Raw genomic sequence first — 24,371 nt, 5'->3', positions numbered from 1 at the left:
ACTTTAAAAATGAACAAGTTTATTTTCTTTGCAATCTTCTACTTACAAAAAATCTATTTTCCAAGCTCATAGACAACAGCTGAGTGCTGACGATTTTGTAAGTTTCCTGATTACTCTGCTTTGTTCTACTATGTGGCAGGATATTTCTTTTTCATAACTGAAGCCATAAGCTGAATTTTTGGTAAGGTCCCAATGAGGAGACATTTTCCCACAGATTTCAGTGAGAATTTCCTCATTTTAAGATTGACATAATACTGAGCATATAATGAAGTCTAGTTACTTTTATACCAGATACTTCTGTCTAGTTAATTTTATACAAGATACTTCTTTTTTTTTTTTTTGCCACATGAGTAAACACTTTGCATTTTAAAAAGCCTTGTGTCATAAGAAACTCTTTATTTGAAAGCTAAATATCTGTTATAAAGAGAACTACAGTGAGACTCCAAACCAACATCATTTTCTTCCTCATTTTCCCCTCCCTTCTGGGACAGTTACTTTTACCAACCACAGGTTTACAATGGAGTTGATAATGCGTACCTGTTTCTCCTTTCTCTTGGCTACTTTTGGGCTCAAGAACACCTCTAACAAGTGAATTGGTTAGAGAAGGAAGGGCAGCAGGAGAAATTAGCCCAACAGTTATTTTCCCTGAAAGTTCCAGGCAACGTTTTCACAGAGGAAGATGCAAATAACTATAGTCATAATAATGTTTTTGACTCTTTGATTCAATTTTCTCATGATACCCTTGGTCTTTTACATTCTATGGAAGATGAGTGCTAACTTAAATATGGAGCAATGTCAAGGGAACGAAATTTTCCCATGATGGAGAGTTCTTGTAAATTTGTGTTACCAAAAAAAAAAATTATTAATTGAAATTTGGGGGAAAAATCCTGAAAAATAAACTTTTGATTAATTGGGATTTGGTGTACCTCGCTTTAAGCATGTTTTCTTCAGTAAGCAAATAATTTGTCATCTTATTCCTGGTATTAGCTTCTTGCTGTATTAATGTAATCCTGTTGCTGCTTGCAATCTTGGCTAACAAAATCTTTCTCGATATTATCAACAACTTTTGAAATTATATCATGCTTTTTCAATCCTATGGATGCTAATATTAGCATTACTGATGATATATAATTAAAATTAATGTGTTCCCTAAACTATCACTGTAGATTTAATTTCAGCAACTTTTGGCTTTGATGCCATATTGCACTGAGTTTTCTTTCTCCCCCCCACCTCCCCACCTCCCACAGCACTGAGTTTCCTTTCTCGAGATGTACTTGTCTCCATTTTACCAATTCCAGAAAGTTCGGAAGGATCTACTGTTTAGTTTTTTAAAAGAAAAACAGACTATATATTTTATCCACTTTAAAAAAAGTTTTCAATGACTTGTTATTATTAGTCACAAGCATACTGAAGTCTGTCATAGGTAATGAGCCCAGGCCTATCCCAGGCTGCCACAGAACCAAAGTGGCATCTATGGCTGCTTAGGGAGATTGGTTCTCTTTGGCCTGAGGTATCCAGAGCTGTCATGTTTATGAAAGAGCATTTAAGTGACTTTTGATGAACTCTTGAGGGACAACTGACAGGTGATAAGATACTGTCACATGCAAGAGGCTTGTGAAATAATTTATCACTGGCCCAGGACTTACTGAACAAAGACCTTTTTTTTTTTTTTTTCCGGTGCGCGGGCCTCTCACTGTTGTGGCCTCTCCCATTGCGGAGCACAGGCTCAGGACGCGCAGGCTCAGCGGCCATGGCTCACGGGCCCAGCCGCTCCGCGGCATGTGGGATCATCCCGGACCAGGGCACGAACCCGTGTCCCCTGTATTGGCAGGCAGACTCTCAACCACTGTGCCACCAGGGAAGCCCTCATGGAGCTTTCTAACATTTCATTCTGTAGATGAGTTTATATCACTTTAAACACAGGAAAAAATGTAGGGTAATGAAAGAACATGAACTCTGGAGGTACACAAATCTGGGTATAAATCCTGACTCCTTAAACTGGGTAAATTTAATTTTAACTTCCTTGAGTCTCAGTTTGTTTCCAAAATGAGGATAATAAACTAAATTGTGGGGATGTTGAGAATATTATATTAGATAATATACATAAGTGGTTTGTATGGGACATGTCATGGTAGGAGTTCAATAAAGTTACTATTTTGTTTCTTAAGCACAAACTCTAAGCAAAATAGGAGTATCTGTGTGGTATATCTTTCAAGTGTCTATTCTCCTTACTTTTTTGTTTTTTGTTTTTTTAATTTTGAAAAATCTTTATCACTTATCTAAAATCAGAGGAATATAATATAAAAGGTAAAAAATAAAAAGCTTTGCTTATTAGTGGAAATTACACTCAATTTTGATCTTAGAAGTCAGTAAACTTCTTTATATTTAACTTTTAAAATAATAATTATTGAGGTTTGAAATACTAGTCAACCTATTTTACTTCCCTATCAAACACTTTTGGCTAAGGAGAAATTATACACCTGACAACTTCTTTGCATTTTGGTTCTGATAATTATCAGAATTATATTCTCCCCTTCTTTCTCATCCTTTAGAAATACTTAGCCTACATATGAGTCAAGGATGTAAATAATGTGCAAGCCAAAGGTGACTCCTTTCCGTTTTTTAAACTAGAAGTTAGAGACTCCTTTTACAAAGGTATCTGAGTATATCAACCGTCATACAAAGAAGAGATTGAAATGACACTTTAAAATAATTTATAAGTAAACATGGTGAGTCCATCTGGATTTCAATTTCACAGGGCTTTCTTTTTTAAGGAAGATCAAGAAGAGTTCATAAGTAGCCAGAGTAGGGAAGGAGAAAATACCTAAAGAGAAATTAGGGTAATAGGCAAAGGCTTAGAGATTCCCTACTTTCCCTTCCGCTCTCTGACTTCATTGACAAGATGTACCTAGATGATTCTTTAGCTGAATCCTTTTATAACCAGCCAAGAATACACAAAGGTTTTCCTTAACAGAAATTGAATAAAATTTAAAGAAAAGCATTTTGGGTGGGTCTATTGTACTAAGTCAATTTGCCTCTGTCTATGAAATTGATATGGTTACAGCTCCCAAGGGCCTCTTTCAGAAGCCATGGTTGTACTTGGTTTTGGTATGCTCAGAAATGGCTGGAAGAATAACTCCCTGCAATGAGTGGTTACTTTCAGAATAGTCACCTTCCAACCACTGGACATGTAAAAGGCAAAGCTACAGGTTTGCTGAGTTTCTTACGTTTTTCTGTATTTATTTTATGATCCCTGGTTTAATGGCTATCTTATTATTATTATTATTATTATTATTATTTTTGTGGTACGCGGGCCTCTCACTGTTGTGGCCTCTCCCGTTGTGGAGCGCAGGCTCCGGACGCACAGGCTCAGCGGCCATGGCTCACGGGCCCAGCCGCTCTGCGGCATGTGGGATCTTCCCGGACCGGGGTACGAACCCGCGTCTCCTGCATCGGCAGGCGGACTCTCAACTACTGCGCCACCAGGGAAGCCCTTATTATTATTTTTTTTAAACGTAGCCACAGAAGCAAATGTAGTTCATGAGGGACTTCCCTGGTGGTGCAGTGGTTAAGGAATCCACCTGCGAATGCAGAGGACACAGATTTGATCCCTGGTCCAGGAAGATCCCACATGCTATGGAGTAACTAAGCCCGTGCACCACAACTACTGAGCCCATGCACCTAGAGCCAGTGCTCTGCTACAAGAGAAGCCACCACAATGAGAAGCCTGTGCACCGCAATGAAGAATAGCCCCACGCACAGCAATGAAGACCCAATGCAGCCAAAAATAAATAAATAAATAAAGTTTTTTTTTTTTAATGTAGTCCATGAAGCCTCTACAATACCTGAAAATTAAATCATGGAGGAACCTAGATCCATAAAACACAGTAACGATGCAATGTTATGACAGCAAAATCAACCAAGAAACCAGTTCTAAATTGCTATGGATGCAAGGTCAGTGCCACCGTCTCCTTGTCGATATCTAGGCATTTGACTAACTCCGTAAGTGTTTTTTCACCTCATAAGATGTGACAAGAAGGGGAAGAGATTTCCTGGTTTGAAATCCCAAGCCTGGAGCCCATAGGAAGAGAAAGAGGAAAAGATTAAAATGGCTGCTGGCATGTGTCATCATCAGTGTCCATTGGTTATTATTTTTAGAACCAAATCTTCCATATCTTGCTAGAAGAAAGTGCATTCTTTCTACTTAATGATGCTAACCAGCAGATAATATGTGAAATATCATTTCAATGAATTCTTTTTATTTTCTAGGCTGTTCTGTGTTGTTCCTGATCTCTCTCCTATTTTGTTACTTTCATGTTAAATTCTAATGTGGGTTTCAGATATTTTATATGACATCTGATTAAAATTCAGAACAAGGAAAGAAAGGGTGCTGTCCAGTCAAAAAAATGTAGTCAAATAAATTCAAGGATGATCAACTTAATCCCAACTGTAAGTCTCTGCTCTAAGTCTGGGTTCTGTAACACTAAAGACAATCCAGTGGCTATAAGTGATTCCTCCCATTTTTCCTTCACTTTGAGTAAATGTTGATGACTAAAATTGGTGTTAAAAAGGGTCAGGACACTAATCTTTTTATCATATCCAAAAAGGAAAGTCTATTAAACTCTCCCTTCTACTGCTAATAACTATTGAAGTCCCAACTTATAGCTGAATATTTCATAGTTCCAAGGTATATCATAAATATTATCTCATTTGGAGCTCAGACTAAACCATTAAACTACAAAGACCAGATATTATTATAAAGGTATACCTTGTTTTATTGCACTTTGCTTTATTTTGCTTTGCAGATATTGAATCTTTTACGGATTGAAGGTTTGTGGCAACTCTGTGTTGAGCAAGTTGATTGGTGCCATTTTTCTAAAAGCATTTGCTCACTTTGTGTCATCACATTTTGGTAAGTTCCCAATATTTCAAATTTTTTTATTATTATATTTGTTATGATGATCTGTGATCAGTGATCTTTGATGTTACTATAGTAATTGTTTTAGGGTGCCACACACCATGCCCATATAAAATAATGAACTTAATCCATAAGTGTTGTATGTGCTCTGACTGCTTCACTGATTGGCCACTCCCGTCTCTCTCCCTCTCCTCAGGCCCCCCTATTCCCTGAGATACAACAATATCGAAATTAGGCCAATTAATAACCCTACAGTGGTCTCTGAGTATTCAAGCGAAAGGAAGTGCTGCACATCTCTCACTTTAAATCAAAAACTAGAGATGATTAAACTTAGTGAGAAAGGCACATTAAAAGCCCAGACAGGCTGAAAGCTAGGCCTCTTGCACCAGTTAGCCAAGTTGTAAGTGCAAGGGAAAAGTTCTTGAAGGAAACTGAAAGTGCTACTTCAGTGAACACATAAATGATAAGAAAGTGAAACAGCCTTATTGCTGATATGGAGAAAGTTTTAGTGGTCTGGATAGACGATCAAACCAGCCACAACACTTCCTTAAGCCAAAGCCAAATCCAGAGCAAGGCCCTAATTCTCTTCAGTTATATATAAAGGCTGAAAGAGGTGAGGAAACTGCAGAAGAAAAGTTTGAAGCTAGCAGAGGTTGGATCATGAGGTTTAAGGAAAGAGACCATCTCTGTAATATAACAAGGTGAAGCAACAAGTGCTAATGTAGAAGCTGTAGTAAGTCATCCAGATCTAGCTAAAATAAGTAATGAAGGTAGCTACACTAAACAAGAGATTTTCAATGCAGATGAAACAGCCTTATATTGGAAGAAAATGCTGTCTAGGACTTTCATAGCTAAAGAGGAGAAGTCAATGCCTGACTTCAAAGCTTCAAAGGACAGGCTGATTCTCTTATTAGGGGCCAGTGCAGCTGGTGACTTGAAGTTGAAGCCAATCCTCATTTACCACTCTGAAAATCCTAGGGCCCTTGAGAATTACACTAAATCTACTCTGCCTGTGCTCTATAAATGGAACAAAGCCTGGATGACAGCACATCTGTTTACAACATGGTTTCCTGAATATTTTAAGCCCACTGTTGAGAACTATTGCTTAGAAAAAAAGGATTCCTTTCAAAACATTACTGCTCACTGACAATGCACCTGGTTACCCAGGAGTTCTGATGGAGATGTACAATGAGATCAATGTTGTTTTCATGACTGCTAACACAACATCCATTCTGTAGACCATGGATCAAGGAGTAATTTCAACTTTCAAGTTTTATTATTTAAGAAACACATTTTGTAAGGCTATAACTGCCATAGTGATTCCTCTGATGGATCTGGGCAAAGTAAATTAAAACCTTCTGGAAAGGATACACCATTCTAGATGCCATTAAGAACATTTGTGATTCATGGGAAGAGGCCAAAATATCAACATTAACAGAAGTTGGGAAGAAGTTGATTCCAATCCTCATGGATGACTCTGAGGGGTTCAAGACTTCAGTGGAGGAAGTAACTGCAGATGTGGTGGAAATAGCAAGAGAACTAGAATTAGAAGTGGAGCCTGAAGATGTGACTAAATTGCTGCAATTTCATGATAAAGCTTTAACGGATGGGGAGTTTCTTCTTATGGATGAGCAAAAAAGTGGTTTCTTGAGATGGAATCTACTCCTGGTGAAGATGCCATGGAGACTGTTGAAATGACAACAAGGGGTTTAGAATATTACACAAACTTAGTTGATAAGGCAGCAGCAGAGTTTGAGAGGATTGACTCCAATTTTGAAAGAAGATCTACTGTGGGTAAAATGCTATCAAGCAGCATTGCATGCTACAGAGAAATCGTGAAAGGAAGAGCCAATCAACGTGGCAAACTTCATCGTTACCTTATGTAAAGATACTGCCACAGCCACCCAAATCTTTAGCAATCACTATCCTGATCAACATAGAGGCAATACCCCACACCAGCAAAAAGATTAGAACTTGCTAAAGGCTCAGATGATGGTTAGCATTTTTAGCAATAAAGTATTTTTCAAGTAAGGCATGTACGTTGTGTTTTAGATATAATGCTATTGCATACTTAACAGACTACACTATAGTGTGAACATAACTTTTATATGCACTGGGAAACCAAAAAATTCTTGTGATTTGTTTTACAGCAGTATTTGCTTTATTGTGGTGGTTCTAGAACTGAACTCACAATATCTCTGAGGTATGCCTGTACCTATTTTAGAGATAAGCACTAAGAAACTTAGTTATTTGCATGAAAGAGCCTTGGCATTCGAGCCATGACTAAAAGTCGAAAATTTCTGATTTCCACTCCCAAACCCTTCCCCATACATAAATCCCCCCCACTGGCTGGGTCACTTCTTATTTAACTTTCTCACCACAACTCTCCCTGAGTGATGTACTAGAGTGCCTCCCATTTAAAAGACCTACTTACTCGCTGAGTCCTGTCAAAGAAATAATTTCATTTCACATTATTACTGGCCAGCAAGAAACGTTCCTAGCAGCTAAATTTTCAGATAAATGTTCAAGTTGTGATCATTATGACATTAAAGTCACAGGTTAATTCTAAGCCTTTCCAGGGACATTAGCAAAACTGTTAATTCTAAAGAGACATGTAATTCAATCCTTCTCTTAAAGTCACAAGAACTAAATGAAATCAAGATATGATTTATGAGGTGTTAGAAGCCAGTTTATGATTTTCTAACTGTTGGTTTACTTAAACGTCTTCGGCACATTTTCTGCAGACCTATTCATGACAGAGTAAAGAAGCCAATTATTATAACTGAAAATTTGCAAACTACACAATATTATAATGGCACTGAAATGACATGAATTTTTTTTTTTGGCCGATTACAACCCCTATTTTAAACTCAGCTTAAACATATTAACAATGATGAAAAAAGCCACAACAACCATAACATTAACAATTCATTGAGCTCTATGCTGTACACTTAGCTAAGAGCTTCATATACATCGTTTAATCCTCACAGCAACCCCAGGAGGTTGCTACCAGTATATCCCCATATTAAAGATAAGGAACTGAGGCTTAGAGAGGTTAAATAACTTGTCCAAGGTCACACAGCTGTATGTAGCAGAGCAGGGATAAGAACTCACCACTAACTCTAAATCTCGACCTCTAAATGAACTCTATTCCATGTTTGCCTCTTAATTGAACCTGAAGTCGTATCTGTAACATTTATAAAACTATAAAATGAAGGAAGTGTCCCATACTAGAGGTATCATGACATGGGTGTTTCTGACCTACACAGAAGTTGTGTCACAACCTGCTTTTTTATGAAGATAAGTTCTAATCAACCGTAATTTCTGTATTTTAGTTTAGTTGATGTTTGAAAAATTACAATAAGATAAAAAGGTTGCAAGAGGGCAGAAGCAATTGTTTTCAAATTAGTTTGTTAATCCCTAGCATCCATTAACGAGTAATAAGATGACTGTGTACTGAGGGAGCAGTGGGTGGGGGTAGTGAAATCCCTCAGAATGGTTCAACTCCTTCACAGTTGACCAGATGGCACAGTCATTTCTTCAAAAACAAACAAAAAGCCCCAAACAAACAAGAAGAAAAATGACTTTTTGAGGCTGCCTTGGGCCGCATAGTCAAGATATGAGGCAATTTCAAATCTGGACTCCATTACCTTAAACAAAACAAATACCAATTTTTAAATATTTATAAACACAACTAATACGATTATGTTAAAACAACTACATACATCTTTATTTAAACGAGAATTGCCAATAATACAGCTGCTACATGTAAAGGTGCTGGCAGAAGATCTCATTTCTGTTAGAAGTTGCTCCAAGTTAGAAGGGCATGGAAAAAGGCCATTATTTTAAAATTTTAAAAAGAAACCTGTTAACTCACAGATATACTATCTACTTGGACTAGACGGAAAATCATTTATAGGTTATTAGTATTAATAGTCATAAAAGAAATTGAAGTTGATAATTTATACTTAAAATAATTTGCCATTTTTAAAAATTATGGAGAGTAACATGAAACACTTTCAAGTATAGCTGGTATAATTTAAGATCACTAAATTATGCAGATCGGGGACTATATTAATGACACTTTCAAAATCATAAGCGATTCTCATCGTTCTTATTTCACTTCAGGTTTCTAAAATAGATGAAGATATAGGTATAAATAAAGATTCCATTTTATTCTGGGTAGCATCCCATGTAGAATTAGGTTTTTTAATATATATGTGTATAAATGGTCTTATATGATACACACATATGTATATATAGTCACATGTGCTGAGAAGCCAGATTGACATGAGGAACAATCAGTTTCACAGCATTTCCTCTTCTAACTTGATTTTATAATATATGAAAGAATATCCCCAAGGAACACATTGGGAGAACACTATTACCACCCTTTGAGTATTTGGGTATGTTCTGTGCTTAATGGTGACATGGGCAGAATCAAGTTAATGCTGACAACTCCCTGGGAGAAGTAATTATTCATTACAATATATTTAACTGATGTGTGCTTATAGATGTAAAGATATTAAAGTATCACTTCTGAAGGAAATCCTGTATTAAGTTTCTCAGAAAACCATGCCTCCACTAATAGACCAGAAATTATTTTTATTATCTTAAAATTGCAGGATTTCTGGTGCCAGCCAAAATTGGAATAAGATCAGTACAGCCCGTCTCCCATGCTGCTTAAATTAAAAACTCAAGAAAAAAGACAAAACACAAACACCTGATGACTCTCAAAAGTAAACAAGAGCAATGCAGACTGGGGAGGGGAGTTAAACTTGCAGATATGACCCAATAGCGGTGAATTTTCCCTTTTGTTTTGTTTCGGTTTTCCTCTTTTTCCCTATAACTTTGACTTGAGAGTGAGTCCTAAATTGTGGTGCACAGTGATGGCAGGAACAGCCGAAAGTCCAACAGAAACCCTGTCTGGAAGAAAAGACCCCTGTGGTTTTCAATACTGTAGGGGAAACCAGCTGCTTTTTATTTTTCTTTTTTCTCTCCTAGTTTTGCCCCAAGGGTGAGGTGTGTGTGTGTGTGTGTGTGTGTGTGTGTGTGTGTGTGTGTGTGTGTGTGTGTGTGTGTGTGTGTGTGTGTGTAGAGCTGTACAATGCAGTGGCTGTGCTGTGGTGGCAGTGACACAGCATTTAAGATATTATGGAAGTATTACAACTGCGTTTCATGAGATAAAGGTAAACATGCTTGAAATAAATGGAAATATAGAAGTTCTCAGAAAAGAAATAGAAACTACAAAAAAATAACCAAATGGAAATATTAAAACAGAAAAATCCAATAGAAATCATCCAATATGAAGAACAGAGAGGAAAAAAGAAAGAACAGTGAATGGAGTCTCGGGGATCTGAAGAGCAATGTAAAAAAGCTGAACTTTGGAGTCCCAAAAGGAGAGTAGGAAGATTGGTATAGAAAAATATCTAAAGAAAGAATAGCCAAAAAGTTCCTAAATTTTGGGTCTTCCCTGGTGGCGCAGTGGTTGAGAGTCTGCCTGCTGATGCAGGTGACACGGGTTCGTGCCCCGGTCCGGGGGAGGATCCCACATGCCGCAGAGTGGCCGGGCCCGTGAGCCATGGCCGCTGAGCCTGCCCATCTGGAGCCTGTGCTCCGCAACGGGAGAGGCCACAACAGTGAGAGGTCTGTGTACTGAAAAAAAAAAAAAAAAAAAGAGTTCCTAAATTAAGTTTAAAAAATATTTATGGAGTCAAGAAACTTGAAGAACCTCCAACAGGATAAATTTAAAGAAATCAAGCCCAGACACATCATATAATAAATCTCAGGAAACCAAAGATAAAGAAAAAAATCTTGAAAGCAACTAGAGGAAAACAACACATTATATATATGGAAACAATGATTGGAATTACCCTGAATTTCTCATCAGAAACCATAGAGGATAGAAGAGAGTGGAACAATATCACTGAAGTGCTGAAAGAAATGTCAACCTAGAATTCTATATCCAGCAAAAATATCGTTCAGGAATGAGAGACAGAGAAAATAATATTCCCAGATAATGGAAAACTAAGAGAATTTGTTGCTACAGGCCTGCTCTAAAAGAAATGCTAAGGAAGTTCTTAATGCTGAAGGAAAATACACCAGAGGAAAAACCCAGAACTTTAGGAACGAAGGAGGAGCTCTGGACATGGTAAATTCCTGGGAGAAATATAAAACATACTAGTTTTTTCCTCTTTATTTCTTTAAAATATGTACGATTATTGAAACAAACGTCAAAATCTTATCTGGTAGGATTTTCAGTATGTGTAGATGTAGTATGTATGATAATTATAACATAAATGGGGAAGGGTAAAGAGACCTTTATGATTGTAATGCTTTTACATTTTCTTGGAGTGTTAAAATATTACCACTAACTAGACTGACTGTGAAAGATTAAGCATATATATTGGAAATGTCAGAGCAAACACTAAAATACATTACAAAGACAACAGAGCCAAAAAGCAAATAGATAAACAGAATACTAAAAATCATTCTGAATTGCAGCTAGGGAAAAATCTATTACTACTAAAAAAATAAAAAATAAAATGAAGAGTAGTCCTATTTCATTCCTCAAAATCCTAGCAGTTTTCCTTAAACCATCCCATACAAATGATACTAAGCTTTTCTAAATTGTTCCTCCGGAAGTAGAAGTTACAGTTCTTACTTAACTCTTACTTAACTTCAAGCGTTTCGCAAGCTCTCCATGTCATGAAGATCCATATCCTGTTAAACTTTCATCATTAGCTATAATAAGTATAATTACTAAATGATGAGAGATGCCTGAAGGCCGAAACTGGGTCTTATTACTGGTTCCTCAGCATCTTGAATATGTCTGATAAATAGCCAGTGTTCAAATAGAAAAAATGCATGACTATTCCCAAAGATTGCCTGAGTGGAGAAATGAAAGCACAATAGGGATCAGAAGTTCATACTAAAATAATGTCAAGTTGATTGTCTAAAAGAGGAGGGTGTGATTTTAAAAACCATGCTGATTAATTTAAAATAGTTACCTTGAGCTATAACACTATATTCCAACAATGCTCAAAGGATTTTTAGTATTTGCTTTCAGGGTCTTCACTGCAATCTCTTGAATATGTCAAATAAACATCACATCTTCATAATTTAATGTTAAAAGTACTTCCATCTTTTTGGAATTACCCAGAGCCATGCTTAAACAATGAATAAAGTCAGTGATCAAATGGCTCTTACCATTTTTATGATCCTAATGAATCAGAGAATCAAAACCTCTGAGATGACCAGGGCTTTAGAGGTCTCCTGTGTAGGAGTTCTTTCGTAACATTCTTATTGGTTCCCTCATTAATTAATGAATTAAGTAAAATCTTTGACATGTTCATTTTGTATTTATATGAGAATTATGATTCTTTGGAAAATTATCTTCTGAACATGATAAGTGTTTTGAAGGAGTGACACAAAATTCTGTTTACTTTTTGTTCCATATGATTTCCATACAAAGTAACATTAGCACATATAATAATAGTTTATGACTTTCACATAAAACAGTAAACAATTACAAGCTGTTGTGCTAAGTTTTTTTACAATCAAATGTTTCTGTCTTCTTAAAAAAGAAAACCCATTATCTCCATAACAACCTCTGGTGCATCTGAAATGCTGAAATTGGGCGTTCACTGAACTGCACATATATGCTAAAACTGCTACTGGTTGGCTGCCACTTGAGTTACCTTACAAAAAAGGATTAATTTTAGAATCAAGAGAGAAACTATGAATACTACAGAAAGACATAACATGTTTCTTCTTTCATTTTTAACTTGTGATGCCTTTCACCTTTCCTTGACCTTTCTTAGAAAGTTAGTTGCCTGGTGATACCCCTTTTAGTCCCTCCAATGAAGACATTGACAATAGTCCTTCACTTCAGAATCCAGAAATGCAACTGGCCACTTCCACCTTACTCCTTCTCTTCCCCATGAATGTTAGTGTTACGGTTATTCATATTTTTCTCTTTTTTCTTACCCACATGGTTACTATTTCAAAGCTTCAAAAGAATGCTGGACATGGAACATTGCTTTCTTCAGGATTAAAAGCGCTACATGAAGCGTTTCTGGATGACTAAATTGGTAATGGAACTTGGATAGTTCATTCAAGTGGACCAATTTAAAATAGAAATTCCTCAAATCAGCTTTTGAAAAACAACTTCATGAATATTTAATAAAATTTATGTATTTAAGTATTGAATAAACTAATTAGTGTTCCACTAGAATATCAAAAGAAAACTTGCATCTTTAAAACAAGTCAAAATAAATTGTAATCTGATAGGGTAGTGGCTTACAGATGTCAACTTTCTGAGGCCAAAGCTAGTTTAAATATTTTTAGAAAGGTAAGTATGGGGAGACGAATTCCAAATTACAGAATGATAAAACTTTAGATCTGGAATGAGCCTTGTCGGTATCTTTTATAATCATCACATTTTACACATAAGGAAATAGAAACCCAAAGAAGTGAACTGCCTGGCTAAGATCACTCTGCTAATTAACAGGAACAATTAAATCCCAGGCTTTCTGCTTCCTAATTTAGTAATCTTTCTACTATATATTGACATTAATAACTAAAGCAGTAGCAGCAAACATTTATGAGGGCCTACTACTTGCTAGACTCAATGCGAAGTACTTTCATTAATTATCTCTTTTCAATTTCATAATCGCCCTATGACATAGATAGGTACACATCTCCTAAGTGACAGAGTTAGAATTTCAACTCGGGTTTGTCATTTACCAAGAAAGGCTGTACTGTTAGTCACATCATGGACACATATATGCAAACTCAACCAGTTAAAACAAAGAAAGGGAATCGTTTGCATGGTCTGGAGAGGGACAATGGAGGTTGACTGACAACTGCAATTCACATCTTTCTCTCCACTCCACGGAGCCATACAGGTTGAGAGACTTAGAAGTCCAAAAAATCTTGGTTTTGTATTTTAGCTCTGTTTACTGCTAAGTCTGTAATCTTGGATAAGTTACTTCTCCAAACTTAAGTTTCTTTTTATGTAAGATGGGAACATATTTCCCACAGAGTTGTTATGGGGATTAAGTGAGATAATGCATTTAAAGCAGTTAGTACAATGCCTGGCACAGACTGAATACTCAATAATTGCTAGTTGTACTTTTTTTTTTTTTTAGCCATTGTATTTTAACTACTTGTTTTCTGACAAATTTCTCCAAATCACTAAATTCATTTTTAAGAAGCATGCCAACTTATATTGATGACTCTATTAGCATAGTGTAAAAGTCCAAGAAGATGCTTTTTGTGTAAGGAAAGGCATCCACAAGAATATTATGCAAAGGACGCTCCTTAGGAGGTATGCAAGACTTTTTCCTCCCACAGGTAAATCCCCTATACTCAATCTGGCCCATAACCTTCATCCTAAGCTTCATCTACTGAAATTGGGTTCCACATTGGTCTACGCAAAAGCATGTTTTTTTAAACAAAAAATACTTTATTATTTCAATCTAGGAACCAGCTATAATTCAAATATACACCTTTGCTATGAGCCCTGATAACTTTGCCGAACTTAGTATCTTTTAGTAGAAGCTGCTAAAGCCAGCCACCCATAAAGCAACTGCAGCTGAAAGCACTTAAGGAGGGGCTTGGAATTAACTTTTTTTTTTTTTTTGCAGTACGCGGGCCTCTCACTGTTGTGGCCTCTCCCGTTGCGGAGCACAGGCTCCGGACGTGCAGGCTCAGCAGCCATGGCTCACGGGCCCAGCCGCTCCACGGCATGTGGGATCTTCCTGGACCGGGGCACGAACCCGTGTCCCCTGCATCGGCAGGCGGACTCTCAACCACCACGCCACCAGGGAAGCCTGGAATTAACTTTTATTCTCCCAATCCTACACCTACTTTTTGCCAATGCTAAGCAGACACCCAAACAGGTATCAGGTCTACAGGCATGAGTCCTTGAATCATATAATATCAACTACTTCAGCATTTCTCCCGTCTCCGGTGACCTTAAGTACCCATTATATTATAGGCACTCAGTAAATGAGAACATGTTTGAAGAAGGGAGGCAGTGGTGGCTGTTAAGTGTTTAACATCTGGGTCTCAAAGTAGGACAGCTGATTGACAGCATTTGCCAATATCTGTGGTGTAAATATTCTCACTATGGCGATTTAAACTACCAGTGGTTTAACAACTGTCTTTCAAAGTTCCTAAAAATTTAACAATCAGCTCTTTTGAGCCAGTATGAGCCAGCACCAGCACATCAATGGAGAGAGGGCCAGCAGGCAGCCTAGGAGGTAACCCTACGATTTTCCTCCTTAGCAACTGGCCAGTTACCACTTTCTAAAGTAGAGGACTTGAACTATACCTCAGCAAGAGCCAAGGGCTCCTTTGAACCTACTTCCTTGGGCTGAATCCTGACCCTCACACCTGCTATCTACTCTCCAGGAGCCTGCTGTGTAAAATGATTCTCCTTAATGCCAAGGATGAACCAGCCTGACTTCCAGATTGGACAAATTCTCCAGACACCTCACTGCTGGCATCCATCTGCTACATGGGACCATTTGAGAACAATAAAATGCCTGAGTTATACCCAAGCTTCCTAGGGCCCTCTTCCAATACTGGATCTTAAGACAATCCAGCTACCCTCTCTGGTAGTCTTTCCCGCCAAATCTCTAATTCTACATTAACTCAGGGGAAAGATCTCTGTATCTTCTTTGGCCCTGTTTTCATTACCTCTTGTTACTTAACAGCCCATACGTCTTAAATCTGAACTCCTGATCACTTTCCTAGTCTCAACAGGCAACAAGCTTCAGAAGTTCAATGTAATTATTATAATATATGACACTCTCTGGTTATAAGGAAGGTTTGGATGGGGCAAGAAGAGCCAGCTGGCCAACACCACTAATAAATGTGCTTGTTGTGGATGTATAAAATCTTTTCTTTTAAAGGAAGTAGGATTTTAAAAAAATTTATTTATTTATTTATGGCTGCATTGGGTCTTTGTTGCTGTGCTCGGGCTTTCATTGCAGTGGCTTCTCTTGTCAAGGACCACAGACCCTAGGTGCGTGGGGCTTCAGTAGTTGTGGCTTACGGGCTCTAAAGCGCAGGCTCAGTAGTTGTGGCACACGGGCTTAGTTGCTCCGCGACATGGGGGATCTTCCCGGACCGGGGCTCTAACCGGTGTCCCCTGCATTGGCAGGCGGATTCTTCACCACTGCACCACCAGGGAAGCCCAGATGTATAAAATCTTTAGGTCATCTTACTTTACTAATAAACCTTCTCAAATACACTTAATATTATGCTGTTACAGCAAGATGATTAGGGCAAAAGAATACCAAAACAATAAACTTCATTCTCTAACGTTTTTCTTTTTTTACCTGAACAGCTGCATTGACACGGAAAGCATACCTATGGGCTATTAATATGAAAAAAACACTTTGCTTCCTAATTACTGGAAATTGTTAAGCATTTCAATAGCCCAGAAAGAGCCCCTGTTTCATTCAGTTCCTGAAAAAAAATTCAGAGGCACAGTAAGAACACCAAGGCTAAAAACCCTGTTACATTTCAAACATTTACTTAAACATGATTCAGCTGTGGGACATGAACTTTACATATTTACATATACTGTAGAGAAAAGAAGTCTTGTCTGGTCTGCCAGCTGTTTTCTGCTTGATCAATATTCAAAGTTTGGGACTAAAACTTAGTATGTAGTAGTAGTGATTAGCACCCGAGTAAATTTGAAGGCTCTTACCTGTACATTTATAATCAGAGGCCACCCCTTTAAGCACAGCATCGAAAATGGATATTTCCACTCGCTGCTTTCTGTGGTGGCAACTCAGAAGCAAAGAAGGCTGGGACACAATAAAGTACAAGAAAGGTTCTAGCTGCAGGTCACCAGTTCCTCTTCGTCCAGGTTGCCGAACGATAGTTATGCCAAGCGCCTGTCTAGCAGATGACCTTGTGGATGCATGCAGACTTTCCAGAGAGATGACCCCTATTTTTTTCCCTGAAGGAAAAGATATGTTGCTGCTTAAGAGATCTTCTGCTGTAACCATGGAAATACATGCCTGGCTGGGCTTAGCGACGTCTGAATCAACTTCTGGGAGATTTAAGGAACTCTTGCCTGTTTTTTCATTATCCTTTTGTTCTTGCGATTTTGATTTGGGCAAGGCCATACAGGAATAGGTCATTAGTGAAATTCTACTTGCAGTAATAAATATGTCAAAAGGAATAAAATTTAGATTTTTTACAATTGATGACTGGCGTGAGGGACGGGCAATGCGATGCTGACTGGTACCACTGTGCTGCTCTATTTGTACGATTCTGATTTTAACACTGTCACTGCCAATTCCACTATCCTGAGCACCACTGTACCGAGATGAGGTATCAGCCATGGTTCCATCATATGTATCCATTTTTTTCTGTTCTTGCTTAGAGATCTGTAAGGAAAAATAATAAAATATTTTAAACTAGTTATATTCCAAGTGTTACTATATAAATGTTACAGAAACATGTTAAAAATGGGTCTAGTATAACTGAGAGTAATCATAAAAACAAACTAGGCGCTCTTTAAAAAAATTATTCATATTAAAATGCCAAGACAATACTTAGGATAAACATCAAATGTGCGTTTCTATCATTAAAATATATTTTTCAGAGGAATTCCCTGGCGGTCCAGTGGTTAGGGGTCTGCGCTTTCACTGCAGAGGGCGCGGATTCAATCCCTGGTCGGGGAACTAAGATTCCCACAAGCCAAAAGAAAAAAAAAAAAATTAAATAAAATGTACCTTTTGGTGTCAGACTTTACTTTCTTTGCCTTTTAAAGAGTTACATTAGTTAGTATTCTTTACCGTGATCTTCCAAGTAGTATAATAAACTGTTTCCAAATCATGATTACTATTGGTTGAAATTATATTTTAGGCAGGAGTAGTTTATATTGTTTACCCTGTCATTATAAAACTGATTTATAGGATTTTGGATAGTAAAAGAGGGAAAAGTCAGTAGTCCTAAATTATGAAGGACAAAGAAAACTAAATGTGTGCCATTCAAAATGATGTTTATTTTCCTTTACTACAACAGGACTTGAAACAAGGGTAAGTGTAAGTGATCAAGCAAAATGTAAGTAATTAAAACCCTTGAAGGTGGATTTTCCCTTTGTGCACTGAATGTATCCATGATTTCTCAAAATTTTCCACCAATTGCCTACATAGAGAACAAAGAACAACTTGGTGGTAGCAGCAATTATGACTACTTTGGCAGCACAACAGCAAGACCTCCAGTTTGATTCTTTGGTTCCCTTTTTTTAGTCTCCCAACCATTAGTTTGTGATACACTATTTGAGACCTAGATATTTCACTTGCTTTTTCACTGAAGTCATTCAGATTCATTAAAGAAATCATGGAACATCTAAGAGAAAAACAAAATCCTCCCGACCCCCATTTTATTACCAAACATAGCCAATGGCAATCTTTCAGTGTATTTCCTTTCGTCTTTTTCCCTACTTGTGCATAGGTTCCCCCCACCCCCACCCCTTTATGGTTATAATAATACTGTAGAGACAAATTTGCAAGCTTTTTTTTTTTTTTTTTCTGCGTTGGGTCTTCGTTGCTGCACGTGGGCTTTCTCTAGTTGGGGCGAGCAGGGGCTACTCTTCCTTGTGGTGCATGGGCTTCTCATTGTGGTGGCTTCTCTTGTTGCAGAGCATGAGCTCCAAGCATACGGGCTTCAGTAGTTGTGGCACGTGGGCTCAGTAGTTGTGGCTCACGGGCTTAGCTGCTCCACGGCATGTGGGATCTTCCTGGACCAGGGATCAAACCTGTGTCCCCTGCATTGGCAGGCGGATTCTTAACCACTGGGCCACAAGGGAAGTCCCTGCAACCCAATTGTTTTACATGCTAATATACTCTTCATAAATGCCATTTTAAAAAGCTGCATAATATTTCATTTAGCGTTAGGAATAATTTGTTCAACTATTCCCATATAATTGGAGTTTCAGGTATTTAACTTTTGCCAACAAACATCTATGACAAACATCTAATAAGATTTTCTTAAGAGGATCCTAGAAGTGGAATTGCTAGGTAAATGGTATGAATAAGTTTAAGGTTGTCAAATATTGCCAACACTTTTCAAAAAAGGGTGCACTAAACTATATTACGATCAGCAGTGGAAAAATATTCCCAACGTACTGGGTATTGCTTCCCATTTTTTAGGCTATTCCTTAATTTGGTAAATATAGTATCATTTTTCCACATGCTACAAATTATTATAAGTTGCTTGTGAAAATGTTAAAGGACAGTTAAATAATTCAAGACAATGCTGTTATAGTCATTAAATTTTTTCAAATAATATTTTTTGTTAATTTATTTTAAAGTTGTTGAGGAAGGCACATTGTTGTTAGAAAAATCCAGCCTCAGGTATTTGAAACAAAAACAGCTAATCCCCGTTCTCTGAAGACACCACGTTCTTTTAAACCATTCTAGGTATACCATGATGTTTCCCTTCATGTAGCCCCCTTCTCAGCTTGCTGTAGTTGGCAAACATTTAGCTATCCATGAAGACTCAGAACAATGACACCTGTCTGAGAGTTTTGCTTTCAACTCTTTTCCTGCTTGGTGATCCTAATAGTTAACTCAGACTTCTATTTTAGAATTTATTATTTTCTACTAAAATGTTCTGTGGCAGCAGTATCAGATAGTATTAAAACAATCTAAAGGCTTTGGAGTCAGAGAGAAGTAGGGTCAAGTGTGACACCTGCTAATTGTACAATACTGGACAAATTACAAGCCACTCTAAGGCTACATAATCTCATCTGTAAAATGGGGATAATAAATCCGACCTCAAGGGGTTAGTAGGAGGATTCAATGAGCTAATGTACCTAAAGAGGTCAGTACACTGCCTGGCATATAGTAAATGCCTGATAATGGGCAGCTGTTGTGTGTCTGTCTCTTACCAGGTGAAGGACTGCTGGAGGGACTGGGCCATATATCATATCACTCTGCTTCTGTCTATCACCAAGGAATAGTGCAGTGCCTAGCACACTGAAGAGCGGATCCATAAATGTTTGATGAGATGCTAGTTTCTGATACAATATTAAATGAAAAAATTGCTCTGCTGACTAGAAATACATAATTGTTAATATGCAAATATATGTGTACACTGTACTCTTTAAGGTCTGTCTAGACATATTCATAAGCTCTTTCCTTATCTGCATCCTCTACGTTCTGCGCTGATCACACTTGAAGAAATCCTCTGTCTCTGCTAGATGCTCATCCTCACACTGGGGACATGAATACTCAACCCACAAAGTTGTTGCATCATTAAATGTGTTAATGTATTGACCACAGGTAGTAGGCACTCAGTAAAGGGTAAGTTAAAAAAAGAAGTCATCTTCTTTGTGAAGACTTTCTCAACCTTTCCAGATGTTGCTAGTCTTTTCAGCTTTTATGCTTTTATAACAAACTAATGTAATTATAGCACTTTTCAAACACTGGTCTGTCTCAGAGATTATGAGCAATTGAAGATAAAAAATAAGATAACACTGAGTATGTTTATTATTTGCCAAACATTGTTAGCACATTACATACATTTTCTTTACTAAGTGTTACAACCCTTTAAAGGGGGTACCGTTATCCCCATTTTACAGCTGAGGAAACTGAGGCTTAAAGAGATTAATCCCAAGGTCAGACTATGGGTGGGAGAGAATGCCATCAGTACTCGTAGCACACACCACATTGCCTGTCACATAGTAAAGCTCAGTAACTGTGTGCTGGCCAAACAAATGAATGTATTTAATTTTAAAATTCAGTAAAATAAAAATAAGGCAATTATCAAAAGGACAATTTAATTGGAAAGGTTTTAGTTATCGATTATAAAAATTTCAAATATACCTCCAAATCCACTACCAGCTAGTAATTCTCAAATAATATGTGAAAAGATAATAAAATCAAGTAAATAAGTAATCTAGGATTTACTGCCCACATTTTGAAGCATTACAAACCAAATATCTGTGTACAGCATAACTAAAAAAATCCTTTAGGTTGAGTTGCACAAGAAACTCAAATCAGGAACTCAATTATCTTTATTCTCTCAATCATGAAAGGCAACCACAATTAACTATATGAGACTATACCTCCTAGGCACAGAGCATTACATTGTCTTTTTCTGATTTACAGATTTGTATTTAAAAATCTAGCCTCTCTTTCTTTAAAGTGTTCCCCATCAGTGTTAATATGACAAAACAAACCACCTGTAGGTAAAGATAAAGAAATGCAGTGTCCAGCCCTATTACCTGTTGAGATTGTCACATTAGACTCTAGTGAATGTCAAGGAGCACGCTCTTGCGATATAAATAACCAGCAGGGGCAGGACGGCAGCTATCAGCTTGGGTCACATGGGTTACTGAACAGAAGTCAGATGGTAACTAATTCTACTCACTACTGAGAAGAATGGAATTTGAACCAATGACCCAGAGATGAAAGACTCTCTTATTGGGGGGGTTGGGGGGAGAGTACAACTTTCCCAGTACTAGACGACTAAATTCTTAAAAATTGGTTAAAAGTCAAGACATCCTCCAGTTTTCGAAGTTTCCGCACTATTTGTAGAACTGAAATAAATAATCTGGTGATTTTGAGACATATTTAAAAATCCATTGGCTTGTCACCAGTCCACTGCAGATTTATCTATTATATTGAAGAGTATCTGGCCTATCAAGAAGGTTTTATAACTAATTATGTGTGCTAAGCCCTAAACTTGGGCATCAATTTACTATTCCTTTGTGGAAAAAGAAAAGTTCACAGTGTAGTAACTCTGAAAATAACTTTTCCTTTATTATTGTCCAAGGGGACTAATAATTTAAGTTGTCAAAAATAGCAATATCTGCTTGCTGTTAGTGAACGCAGCAGAAACATGTATCTCTGGGCAGTGCTATTACATCAGCTCTCCCACTCTTTACCTAACTCATTTAAAATGAACAATAAAAGTTTTCTTTAATTAGCTACTGGTGTGCATTAACATGATCATGATTAAACCATAAAAACCAACTGTACATTACTCTGGTCCCCTCTTCCATATGTTTTGAATTATTCTGTTTGAAAATGTACTTTGCGTCCCTTTTAAAAGTTCGACCTTCTGCTTTCAGAGAATTAAATGCATATTACTGCAGCGAAGAAGATAATGTTTCAGACCTCCAGGCATATATTAAACACACTGGCAGCACTTGAGACAAAATGCTTTACTTATTAGATACTTCCTATTCTAAACAGTGTCATCAAAGGCTAAAAACAAAATCCATATAAAAGCTGCACAATGCTTCCACACAGAACCTGTGCCAAAATCCCTGTACTTTCCAACTAATGAGGAAAGGATGTGTACTCTTAACATATGAATGTAAGATTTTCCAAGCATTCACTTTAGGAAACTGGGCTATTGATTCCATATGGGTTATGTTAAATGAAACTGTATTGGTAAAATAACCTTTAAGATATCTGGCATGATAACTATAATTAAACAATATTCAAAAGACTAAAACAAAAGGGAATTTGGTTCCACAATGGCTAATTAAAATAAAATGAAAAAACACAGCATGCCATCTATCAAGATAAATTGTTATTGTTTAAGAACTATTTAAATACTGTTAAAATATACTTTCAGATAAAATCTGAAAAAGCTGGAAAAATATTTGTGGCTTAAAAATGGATAGTTTGGTGAAGAAAAAAATATAGGACTCTGAAATTTTATGCAGAGATAACAGCTTTAAAGCCTTGAGCACAACCAGATGGTACGTAAGTCACAGGAATTCTACAGTTTCACTATCAATGGGTTTCAGTATGAGAAGGCTTTCAATAGCTAGGAAAACATGTCAAGTTGATAGTTTACTTCTTAGATCATTTCAGCGCATTTCCCCATCCTTTCACAGCTATATGTGGTACAGATAGCCACCACCGAAAGGGTGCTGAAAGCTGGACTAGTAGCTAGGGAAGCGAATTCCTCCTTTTAATGTACTGAGATAGGTAAGTTTATTAGCTCACCTTGGAGTCTGGTAAGAGCCATAGTATCTCAGTAGTGGCTAAAATCACACTTTATGTGACAATACCAAAGAATGCATCAAAATAATTTCAAATGACATTAATTAGATGTTCTGCAGTAGAACTCTGGAGTGGAGAAAGATAAGCTTGATTGATTGAAACTTCTTGTTTGGCTATATCAACATTTTTACGAGCACATTCAAAAGTTAGCCATATTAATAAATATGCTGCAAGTAAATGGATATTAAAAAATTTAAAGTATGTGCAAACCAACCTCGAGAATTGACAAAGACTAAAACATACAATTTTTGCTTTGATGGCTACCAAAATGGCAATTCAGCACCTATTCCAATATTTTAATTCACATTATTTCTTTTAATTTGTATTTTTAAGGAATCTTTATACACCAGACATAAACATATCCACATATTTTCCCACCTTCTCATCAAAAGTATGGTTATATAACAGCAGCAGTTATACTTTAACCTTGATCAAAGTATCTTTTGCCAGTCATGAGCTCACTTTTCACATCTTACAAATTATGATAAAGTCAAGTGTGAAACCACAAGATCAAAGTGACAATCACATCTGTATATCACTGTGACATTTATCCTAATTTTGCTGCCCTTGCTAAAATGTAGTCGTATATTCAAAAAAGTAAACATGCTATCTTACAAAATCAAATATATATATAAAAAAAGTTGGTTACAGTGTTTTAATGGTTTCACATACTGGAATTACAAAGGAGAATTCTTCAAAACTTAAAAAAATTATGTGCCTCATTGCCTAAATATTTTCAAATATACTCTTCTAGCTGTATCTTGAAAAACTTTGGTTTTGGGGATAGGGTAGGGTGGTGCTCCTGGGAAAGGTTGTTGTATGCCTTAAACATAGAGATAGTCTACACTGGAAGCTTTAGATAAATAGCAAATTTTTGTACCAATCAGAGATACTTCATTTCACCTTGCTTAATTTAGTCAAGTGAACAATAAAAGTGTATTTTTAAGTCTCAAATTTTCAGTGATGTCAGCATTACACTTCATGAACTTTAATCATTTTATAGACAAACTACCACTGCAACTCAGTGATGTGCTAGATAAAATTTACCTAAGCACATTTAATTAAAAAAACATTATAAAGAATAAATGGACTTTGATATGAAATGCCTCCTTCAGTGTTACCAATCCATGTTATTTTTTTACTTAAAAAACAAACTTGAACAAGCACTGTATGTACTTGGGTACTACAGAGTGCTAGAAAACAAGGGCTTTTCTTTTTATATTTTATTTCTCTGAGTCAAATGTTATACAAGAGCCCACATGATATAATTGTTCCCAGTTGGATGGCAGAAAGTTTTCACAATACTGCAGTAATTATGCAAAAGAGCAGAACTAATGATACCCATCACTGCTTAACAGATAGAATGGTAAAGAGTACTATAGTTTCAAGTTTTCCCT

At 36.9% G+C, this 24,371-nt stretch overlaps 1 protein-coding gene across 9 annotated transcripts in view; it reads right to left on the bottom strand.

The window, feature by feature from the left end:
* The window catches only part of VPS13B (vacuolar protein sorting 13 homolog B), a 774,679-nt gene that overhangs the window by 216,443 nt on the left and 533,865 nt on the right, over positions 1-24,371 (bottom strand). For 8 of the 9 annotated variants that reach the window (XM_067017180.1, XM_067017176.1, XM_067017182.1 and 5 more), the window contains exon 34: positions 16,644-17,331. In XM_067017180.1, coding sequence (XP_066873281.1) covers positions 16,644-17,331 — 688 coding nt within the window. Of the gene's footprint in view, positions 1-16,643; positions 17,332-24,371 lie in introns of those variants that run through there. The other variant, XR_010837425.1, reaches the window with a different exon arrangement.

This window comes from Kogia breviceps, chromosome 17 (assembly GCF_026419965.1).
Source record: "Kogia breviceps isolate mKogBre1 chromosome 17, mKogBre1 haplotype 1, whole genome shotgun sequence".
Classification (NCBI taxonomy): domain Eukaryota; kingdom Metazoa; phylum Chordata; class Mammalia; order Artiodactyla; family Physeteridae; genus Kogia; species Kogia breviceps.
The sequence above is the reverse complement of the archived record's forward strand: the minus strand, read 5'-3'. Positions and strand labels throughout refer to the sequence as shown.